The following is a 10,720-nucleotide window of genomic DNA, read 5'->3' as shown; positions in this document are numbered from 1 at the left end:
GAGCACAGCCCCTGCTGGCGGCTCCGTGCATTACATCCTAGGCCAGTGAGCAGAGCCGCAGCTGGCACGGAGCCAAGGCGCGCCGGGAGCGCGCACTCCATCTCCAACAGCCCCGGGAACGCGCACTCCATCTCCAACAGCCCCGGGAACGCGCACTCCATCTCCCACAGCCCCGGGACCCCCGGGCGCGCTCCTCGCACTTATATAATAAAGTCCATACAATAAGGTCCATGTGAGAGCAGCAGCACTGCGCCTTTAAAAGTCACAGCCACTGTTGCACGGACAGGGTTGGATGTGAGATGAGGGGGAGAATATATTGGCGCTAATGAAGCCGAATGGCGCTCTGACAGCGCATTTATCAACAATTTCTGACAGCATCGATCCGACTGCCACAAGCACATCTCCATCGCCCCCCAAAGGGCCGCGGAATGTGCAGCTGCTGTTCTGGTGAGCGACCCCTTCTGAGAAGGACGCAGACACCTCTCCAATTAGCGCCGTCCTCAGCCGCTTGTGAGGAGCCCACAATCCCGCCAGGGCCCAGGAGCTGCCGTGTCAGAAAGCCAAGCTGCGCCCTCATAGTTATACGTCCCTGGAGCTCCCGTCGCGCGGTATCCCTCCGCCTCTTCTCTGGAGCCGGATCTCTGCTCTCATTACAGCGCTACATTAAGTCGGCGGAAGGGTTAACAGAGAAGTAGCGCCGGTTCTATTACTCTGCTGCGGCGGAGGCATATTCATCTCGGTTCTAACGTGGTGCTGAGGCTCGACGAGCGAAAAAAATGTCCGCCTGAGGGAGACCCACAAGTTCCTATCGGGTGAAAACAAAACCTTTCCGTGCTGTGAAAGCCCCTCAAAGCCACAGAAAGCGGGAGTGTGGAAGACACTGCAGTCAGGGACGGGAATAAGGCTGCTGCCAAGACCCCGGGAGGAAGGTGGACGGGGACTCCCAGAAACTTCAGCCCAATTGTTGGATGTTTAAACGGAAAAAAGGTGAGTGTGGAGAGGGTGGGCAGCACTGGGGCTAAGCGAGGGCATGGAGTGCTGGAGCCTCACATTGGGGGGCAGGTGTCCCCCTTATGCCCCAGCGCTGCCCCCTGTGCCCCTGTCTGTGGCTCGTGTAACTTGCCCAAGTTGCGCTCCATTGTGCCCCTGCGGCAGGCGGTCTCTCCTCCCGTCTTATTGTCTCTTCTTTCTTCCTATATTTTACCCCTTGTAATGTGACTTCTCGGCCGCTCTCTTAAGGGAAACTTGTATGGACTGTTACTTTTTGTCTCCGGCGCCCTCCCTCCTTCCCGTGCCCCTGGAGTTTGGGGGGCTGTGATGGTAATAATTGGTGTCTCTCTTTCTCTAGGAGCTCATCTGAGTGGTTGGAGATGAATCCTCAGCAACGGATGGCCGCTATAGGCACAGACAAGGAGCTGAGTGACCTCCTGGATTTCAGTGCGGTACGGTATCATTCTGGGGCTTCCGGCTTCTCATGCTAAAACTAGGGGGTACTAAGGCGACCGGACGCCTTCCCCTTTGATGTCATGTCTAGACTCTTAAGATGTAATCGCTTAAAAGACTACGGGGGTCAATTGGCTTATATCTCGGAGACTAGTCATTGACCCCAAAACCAAGAATCCAATTACAGCTACTTAAAACCCTATTACCGTACTTTTTTTTTCCATCAAAAATCCCAAACTGTAAGAGATTATTTTTAAGTAGGTGGAAATGAAGCTTAACCTGCACTTGTTGCCTTTTCTAAAGTAGGCAGCCAAAGCTATCTTTCCACATCTGTTCTCTCTGATGGCTCTGGCTGCTTTCTGAGCACTCTTGGTTGGACAGTGTTTCCTTTTTTACACCACAATATCAATATTTGTTGCCTTCTGTAGTAATATTGTTGTTGGTTGTAGCGATTTGTTTAAACACAGACGTGACCCTCCTGAAACGACAGGCAGTCACTTTTCTAACGTGTAGCGTGCTGCTCCATGTGTTTTGGAACAATGAACTTATAGCAAAATCCTATTCTGTTTTGCAGATGTTTTCTCCACCTGTTAATAGTGGGAAAACCAGACCGACTACACTAGGAAGTAGTCAATTCAGTGGATCAGGTAAAAATCAGATCTGCTAGTGTTGAGTATGTCAGTAATTGCTAGCTGTGCATTGTGGTTTTGTAATACTTTTGACATCTGTACTTTCTAATTATATTTCTCATGCCCACCCCCCTTTTGTCATCTTCCAATAGAACCGACATATAAATGTTTTTGTCATCTTCTGATATTTATCAATTTATACCTTTTGCTTTGCCTGTGGACTTTCTTCCAATTTTATCTTTGCATGTATCAGGAACTTCTGTTTGATCTCTAGAGATTTCAGCATCTTTTAAGTATTTATTTAATCATTTTCCCCAAGTGATCTCCATGCTGATGTATGATTATCCACTATTTGTGGACGTCTATTCCGATGTCTCCGGCACCTCGAGCCGGATTTGGTTTGTTTTTACTACATGGTTGAACAAAATGAAGAAACGAAGCGTTGATTACTAAATCTGTTGGACTGAACATAGATGCCCTGTAAATTGCTTCCACATGTTTTGCTGCATGTTGCTAGCACAAGCAGATGTGGCTCACAAGACAAATTTGTGTTCTGACAATGTCAGATGTTTCACCAGAATCATTGCTCTGCCATTCTAGTATTTGCGCTCTATGGCCGTCATGAGTTTTCTGTTATTCTCTGGTACGCTTTAGGTTTTATAGTTATGTAGACTTTTTCTTTTTCGTCTTATAAATGGTGCAATTGTCTTTCTGTATAAAAACACAAGTTCCGGCTATGCTATTTGTCTAATTGCAATTTGTATTTATGCGGCCATTAGTAAACCTTCCCTGATGGTTTTTCATTGTTCTCAGTGTTTTCTTGAATCCGTCTAGATGACTTGTGCCATTTTCTGCAGTTATATATATTTGTTTTCTAATTTGATCACTACCATAGTTTCAACTGAACAGCAGCTGCAGGTCTGTCACTGTGTGACTTTGAAGATGGCTAGATAGCTAATATTTACTCACAGATCCTAATTTTTGGGGCCCAGTAGATTTGGCCAATGCTTATACTAAAGTATGACAGAGGTATTCATAGTCTGTGCCCAATTTTTATACATACTTGTACTAAACTGCTTTCTGTGTACACAGGTTAATACAGTTTGAGGCAGCAGAAAGGGATTTACGAAAGTTGCCCGTAAAGCATATATTTTTTTTTTTTTTTCTGCTCGTCAGACTTCTTTGCACAAGTGTCAGACACTTTCTGCAGTAGAGATCATTGTTCCTAGGTGTGAAAATATGTGTTATATATAGTATTTCACAATGAGCCTGAATCAGTCAGGTTTGTAGTACATGAAATGATTGTCAACCTTTCCTGTACCGTGCTTTCTTATAGGGGATTTGTAAACTTGTACAAATTAAGCCCCTCATTCACAAGATAATGTTCAAGAAATGCTGCTTTAAAGGAAAGTCCTAATATCTTCCAGCAGTTTCCTTCAGAGCATACTAACACTTTATGAGCTTTATCAAGTTTAATGCTTGGCTGATACAATCAGGATTATTTTTGCATCTTAAATATTTTTTTGGCTGCCAATGTGAATTTCTATTATTTATCTAGTGGAAATAAGAACAACTCAAAAGGGGGAATGTTGAGAGCAATGTTAGCTGAACATTATACAATATTATTTCTAATGTCGTTTGCAGGTATTTTTCTTTCCTAAGAATTAAACCTCGGGATACATACGGTTAAACTAGAAAGTGTTACAAATAGCAATTTTAGTTGGACAGTTAGAAACAGTGATGTATCATAGTTGAGAAACTGGATGGTTGTCAAGACCTGTCCAGCATTTTGCTGCTGTAACCCATCCATTCAGTTTTATGAATTATGAGTATTTTTTGTTCTAAAGTTTGTTGTGTAAATGTTGCTTCACCTTCCAGATTAATGAAACAAGAATAGTGAATACAGAAATTGCTAATATTTTTTCTTTTACCCTTCTGCTGTTATACAATATTACCACATTTTATATTATTATCTGCAGCACATCTGCTCTTTACACAGGACAATGTGCTGTCGATATTAATGTTTTATTAAGCCTGCTTTTAACATCACACCCGACGAACAAGTGTCTTGCTTGTATTGTCATCTGTATGCTGGCCTGTTTTGATGGAATGAGCATTTGTGCAAACGCTTGTTCCCCAATTTTTAGTTTCCAAATGGGTCTTAACCCCTTCATGACCTTGGGATTTTCCTTTTTTTTTGTTTGTTTGTTTTTAGCTCCCAGAGCCATAACTTTGTTTCTATCAATATGGCTGTGTGAGGGCTTGTTTTTTGCGGGACAAGTTGTACTTTTGAACGACACTATTGGTTTTACCATATTGTGTGCTGGAAAAAAATTCTTAAGTGTGGTGAAATTATAAAAAAGTGCAAGTCCACAATTTTATTTTTTATTTTTTTTAACCATGTACACTATGTGGTAAAACTGACCTGTCATTATGATTCTTCAGCTCATTACAAGTTCAGATACCAAACATGTTTAGGTTCTTTTCTATTTAAGTGGTGCAAAAAAAATTACACCATTTCCCGTTTTTCGGGTCTTGGGCTGAGTGAAAGCTTTTTTTTTTTTTTTTTTTTTTTTTTTTTTTTTTTTTTTTTTTGTGCGCCGAGCTGGCAAATTTCTATTGCTACCACTTTGGATAGACATGATGTTTTGATTGCTTATTGCAATGTTGCGTCAACCAAGAAACTTAGTTCTGGCCTTTTTTTAAAAAAAAATTTTTTTTCTCATTTCTGTTTACTGATTGGATTCATTATTTTTATATTTTGATCGAGCATTTCTATATGCTGCAATACCAAATATGTGTATTTTATTTTTTTATTTTATTTTGAATGAGGCAAAAGAAGGTTGATTTGAACTTTTAGCCTGCGATCATCCCATAACCTGTGCTGCATAGCAGGGCTTCAGCTGGCCACTGGGCGGTGCTTATAGCAGAAAGGCAGTGACAACCACAGGGATCTCCTTCCTACCCCAGGTTGTCATGCCAACCCATCGGCGCCCTTTGGTCATGTGACACAGACACCAATTGGCGGAATTAGTGACGTGCCTCTGGCTTGGCCATGTTGAATGCCACTGCCTGAGATTGAGAGTGGCATTTAACATGTTAATGGCCGCAGTTGGATTGCGATTTGATTTCACCTGCGGCAATTAGGAGCACATATCAGCTGATGGGGTCATACCTGAGTGATCCAAAAATACATCTGCTTGCATGATCACTGCTCCATCTCGCATATCTGCTTTTCTCCAAAATAATTTTTTTGTCATGTGGCTGAATGTGATGCGTTCGGTTACTTAGACAACTTGGATGTACAATCCCAGTGCTTCATAATGTTTTTCTAGCTCTGTCTAGTCAGGAGAATTAGTGCAACCCCTATGTCAGTGTTTACCAAGCTCCAGTCCTCACGGCCCCCAATCTTGTTTTCAGGGTGTCCTTAGTATCGAAGAGGTGAGAGAACCTGTGAAAATTTCTGATGCCTAAAATAATACTTCCATGACCTGTGCAATACTAAGGCTGTGTACCCACGTTGTGGATTATATGCGTTTTTCGGCGCGAAAAGTCATACAGAACGCACATCATGCATTCCTATGGCATTCCGCACCTGCTGTGCTAATGCTGCGTTTTTCTCTGTGGTGGAATCGCATAGCGGAAAAAAACACAGCAGGCTCATTATTTTTGTGGAATCGCTGCGATTCTGCACACATAGGAATGCATGAGATCCGCTAACTTTCCGCATGTGGCTATGCCCACCATGCGCAAAGTGAGTAGCTCTTGTTCGAATGGTACCCACGGTCTGGAGGAGAGGAGACTGTCCTCCAGGCCCTGGGTACCATATCCCTGTAAAAAAAAAAAAAAAAAAAAATTGGGTTATACTCGCCTTCCGGCGTCCCGTGCAGCCTTACCGATGCTCCTGCAGGTCATTGTCTCAAGGCATCGCTGGGAACTGGAGCATCGCTGAGGCCTGGGGATGCTGCGCGGGACGCCGGAAGGTGGGAATGTCACAATTTTTTTTTTTTTTCTCTCATTATTTTCAACATTCTATCTTTTACTATTGATGCTGTGTAGGCAGCTTCAATAGTAAAAAGTTGGTCACACTTGTCAAACACTGTTTGACAGGTTGGTCACACTCGTCAATCACATTCCAAGTGATGCTTCAAATTGCTTGGAATGCGCTTGAATTCCGCACGTGAAAAACGCTTGTTTTCGTGAGAAAAAGCGCATGCGAATTCCATGCGTTTTTTTTTTTTTTTCATCGGCGGTAGTTGCTGAAAAAAAACGCATGAAATTCGCATGCGCTTTTTCTCACGAAAACGAGCGTTTTTCACGTGCGGAATTCAAGCGTGGGTACATAGCCTAAAGTAATCGTGAAAACATGACCCATGGAGGCAGTGAGGAATGGAGTTTGGGCAACTGACCTAAACATTACATTTCTTGCTGGCTGATCTCAGACATTTTGTGGGGGAAAACGTACCATGTTGAATTTTTTTTTTACTTAAAGTCTTTTGTTTTCTGAGGTTGTTTTCTGTTTTCAGCATACTGGCTACCTTCAAACTTAAGGGCCTTTCACATGGAGCTAGTATGTTCTCTTGTTTTCATCAGCATGTTTGCTTCATTTTATGCCCAGACTTCAAAAACTTTATTGGCTTTTTATGGATTTTGAGGTGAATTGAACTCTATTAGTTACAAGGGCTGATGGTTAAGACCTTCACAGTGCAGTGCTGCAATCCTTGTGGGCTAGGTTCACACTTTGTGCATTTGGTATGGATGAAATCGCCCCGTTTCTGCATCTAAAATCCACCCATATACCTGCACCAATTTGTTTTTGTTTTTTTTTTTAATTGTAGAAACTCACTAAAAGCACAACAGTGCCAGGCATGCAGATTAGTAGCATTAATCCATTACACGCAATATGCAGTTATAAGAAAAACTATTTATTGGGAGATCAGCTTGTGTCAAGTGAACTTTTCGGTCCAATCTGGACTTTTTTCAGGGCATGTGTTACTTATTGAACCAAAAGAAAAATGGTGCTACAAAATTTATCAGATTTATTAAATATAATATATAACCATTAGGGAATGTACTGCAAAAAATATGTGGACATACTAATTATATATGGCTTATAGCCCTGGGAGGCTTGTTGTTAGCCTTCCATTGAGCTAACCTATTTAACAAAATCTGTTATATTAAAGGGAACCTGTTTTGGCCGCTATAAGATGCTGCCACTGCCTTTCAACTCTTGTCTACAGCATTATAGCATGCTGTAGATAAGCCCCCAGATCCAACCTGCAAGATAAGAAAAATAAGTTTTATTATACTCACCCGGGGCGGTCCAGTCCGATGGGAGTCACAGGTCCGGGTCTGGAGCCTCCCATCTTGTGACAGCGCCATCCTGCTTGCTTGATGCATCGCGCTCCTGAACAGGCGAACTTCTGTGCCCTGTTGAGGGCAGAGCAAATTCCTGCAGTGCGCAGGCGCTGGGGAAGGTCGTAGAGACCCTGCACCTGCACACTGCTGTAGATAAGCCCTGAAACGCAGTGGCCGCATCTTAAAGTGGCCAAAACGGCTGTCAGGTTGGCTTTAACTTTTATTAAGTATAAAATATTTGAGTCGTTTTATAGCACAGTTTTTCTCTTGATTTAAGTTGTGATAGTTGGGTGCATATCTTATTTAGCCAGATGCATATTGGTTGGTCCTAATACTGTGACACGGTACTGCCTGCCAATATTTTTGATTGAGTCTGCAACATATAAAGGCAATATATGGCTCAGCCTAAAAGAAAAAAGAAAAAAAAAACGTCTAAGATGGATGTACGAAATCCATGAGTGCTAACGATGTTACCTTAAGCTGACGGATTAACCTGTGTATTGAAATTAATAGATAAAAATGCACCAAAAAGTTGCAGGTTTAAAAAAAAAAAAACCCACCTTTCAATTTATGCTGCCTAAACCATTGGCTGTATAAATCAGAGCCTGCATGCATGATTGCAGCCAGGTTTGTTTTTCTCTGAAACTTTTCGCTGTTTTAGAGAAATCGTAGTTTAACTTGCCGGCCAGGAACTGTACATAGCAACCTGCCAGTCTGATGCTTTTCCCAGCTGAATTCTCCATTCTCTGCTCCAAGTGACTGACAGGCCTCTCCTATGCATGCACATAAGGAGAGACATGTCAATCGGTAGAATCCGGCAGTGGACACCATGAAACTTCTCATTTCCCCTCTCATCTCTCCCTATAGTTTCTGGCCAGCTCTTCAAGCTGTGTTTTCTCTAAAATACCAGGGAGTAAATTATACCTGGCTGCAGTTGCACACCCAAACCTTGATTCACGCTGTCTACAGTTTTGGCAGTATGGATCATCACTTGACAGGTTCCTTTTACATTTTAGTCTGTCAGGATCAATCCTTTAAACTGTCCATAAGGGCATGTAGGTCATAAAAAGCTGACTATAATGATACCTTGATATGTACAATCAAATGTTTTTTTTTTTCTGGATAAATCTAAATTTTTCTTATACGTATATGTCCTGTTCGAAATGTTTGGCCAGCCACAGATCTGCATGAGAATCTGCCTGCAGAGATTGTGTTTATTTAAAAAAACAAAACAAAAAAAAAAACAGGGCGCTTACGAGTGTGAGACATGTAAATAACACAGAACGGTGAAACTGAACTTTTCTCATTACAAAATACATTTGCTGCAGCTCTGATGTATTGTAATATTGCGAGATGGAAGCTGAAGAACAGAGGAACCTGCTGATGAGTTATAATCACACCCAGCTCTGCAGTGAGATCAGGAGAGCAGCCATTACACACAACTTTGGTAACTCCTCCGTTCATGTAAAATAATCTCTGGAGGCTGATTCTCGTGCAGATCAGCGTGTGGCCCATAGCCCTGAACAGCTTATTTACATATAAGAAAAAATGCTGGTTTCTCTGGAATAAGACATTGGCTGACATATGAAAGTATCATTTTATTCAACTTCCTATGACCTACATACCCATATGGATGGTTTAGAAGGGTTGATCCTACAGTCAGATTCCCTTTAAGATAAAACTTATCCACTTTGCTGGTACTAAAAAATGTTGTAGATTTATCATCTGTAAAATTTACACCAAGTAGTATGTAACGTGTGACCTGCTTAATGGTTATCTGTTGCTTGCTTCTACATAATTGTTTATTGCTTGCCAGTTGCTAGCATGATCCTAATGGAAGTGTCCATTATATCCTCAGGAACGACTTTTAAGGGGGTTATGCAACACCTCTCATTTCTGCATCGGGAGTGGAGATGTGGTGCCACACTCTAGACTTGGCAGTTGCTGAGGCACCAATTTGACATCAAGCAGGTATCATATAAGTGTCCTGTTATAGTCACTAGAACACATGCATGCCACATGGCGGGCATTGGATGGTTGCCTTTGCAAGTTTCCTATCGAGCATGCATCTGTGTCTTTCCACTGCTGAAGCGGAATTGAGAGGCCCTGCCCTACCCATTTAAAACCATTAGGAATACTTTAAGTTACAAGAAATAAATGAGGTTTTCAAGAATGGAAGATTAGATATTTATTACAGAACAATAAGTATGTTTTAATTTTTCTTTTAGAAATCTTTCTCACCGTGTTGTAGTTTGTAATGTTGTCAGGTGAGCCGTGATTCGTGGACGTCTGAATTCAGCTTTAGTTGCACGGACTAGCTGTGGGTCCCCTGACCCTGAACTTGACTGCCTTATATTTGCTTATGGGCCTGTTAAGTTTACGTTGGGATATACACGCAGCCGTCCTTACATCATGGTCTGTACATGGACCTTGTTTCACAGACCTTAGAATAATTTCATATCTATCTCTGTCAAGTCTTTGGTCCGCTAATTCACAGCATATTGCTGTCTTTAAAACATTGCTTTCACAACGAAAAAAATCTTGTATAAGTGCACAATGACATCTTTTTGAACCCTCTTGAAAAAGCACCCAATACACATACAAACGAAAGAATGAATGCACAGCAATGTATAAAGAACTTGCAGTGCATTTTTCTAGGCTGTTTCAGTTTCTTTTAACAGATTCAGGCTTTCATTCTGAAGCCACTTACTACCTTTTTTAAGGTGTCTTTTTTTTTTTTTTTTTTTTCTTTATGCCGAAGCAGGTAGACTTTTATTTATCCATCCATGACTCTTGGCAATGGATCAATTAAAGGGGAGGTCTGACACCTAAAATGTCCTTTCTAAATATCTATTTGTACACCCTGAGCACTTCTGTAATTTGCTTTATTATAAAGTATCCTACCATTCTTCCTGTCCTGCTAATCCATAATTGTGGTCTTTTTACCTCACTTCTTGTGATTCTTCATTTGAGGAGTCTCAATTGAATCTCACAGAAGGACCGGGATGCACTCCTTTCCCTTTCAGCATCTACAACCTCCTTTTGAAGAGGGTCTTCTTCCAGGATGTTGATAGAAGCTGTGGGAGAGGTGAGCGCATTGTCTGCACTCTATTGTCGTCACCACAGCTTCTAACTATCTTCAAGGGATGGATTTAGAATCCCTTGGAGATTCATGGACTTTATACCCCACCCTGGACATGCCCCTATCCTCTAAAAGGAGCCTGATATATCCTGGACCTCTATATACCCCCCTATTTTTACCATTTGCTTTGGCAATGCTAACATGTACT

General features: G+C 41.9%; 1 protein-coding gene across 7 annotated transcripts in view; it reads left to right on the top strand.

The window, feature by feature from the left end:
- Window positions 1–220: 220 nt before the first annotated feature.
- Window positions 221–10,720, top strand: part of TCF12 (transcription factor 12) — a 308,625-nt gene continuing 298,125 nt past the window's right edge. For 2 of the 7 annotated variants that reach the window (XM_073586988.1, XM_073586985.1), the window contains exons 1-3: window positions 227–987; window positions 1,349–1,442; window positions 2,018–2,090. In XM_073586988.1, the coding sequence (XP_073443089.1) occupies window positions 1,371–1,442; window positions 2,018–2,090 (145 nt within the window). In that variant the 5' untranslated portion in view covers window positions 227–987; window positions 1,349–1,370. Of the gene's footprint in view, window positions 988–1,348; window positions 1,443–2,017; window positions 2,091–10,720 lie in introns of all 7 variants that reach the window. The other 5 variants (XM_073586990.1, XM_073586989.1, XM_073586987.1 and 2 more) reach the window with 4 other exon arrangements.

The sequence above is a fragment of the Dendrobates tinctorius genome, unplaced genomic scaffold, assembly GCF_039654945.1.
Source record: "Dendrobates tinctorius isolate UK_male_01 unplaced genomic scaffold, ASM3965494v1 ptg000097l, whole genome shotgun sequence".
Lineage (NCBI taxonomy): Eukaryota > Metazoa > Chordata > Amphibia > Anura > Dendrobatidae > Dendrobates > Dendrobates tinctorius.
The sequence above is the reverse complement of the archived record's forward strand: the minus strand, read 5'-3'. Positions and strand labels throughout refer to the sequence as shown.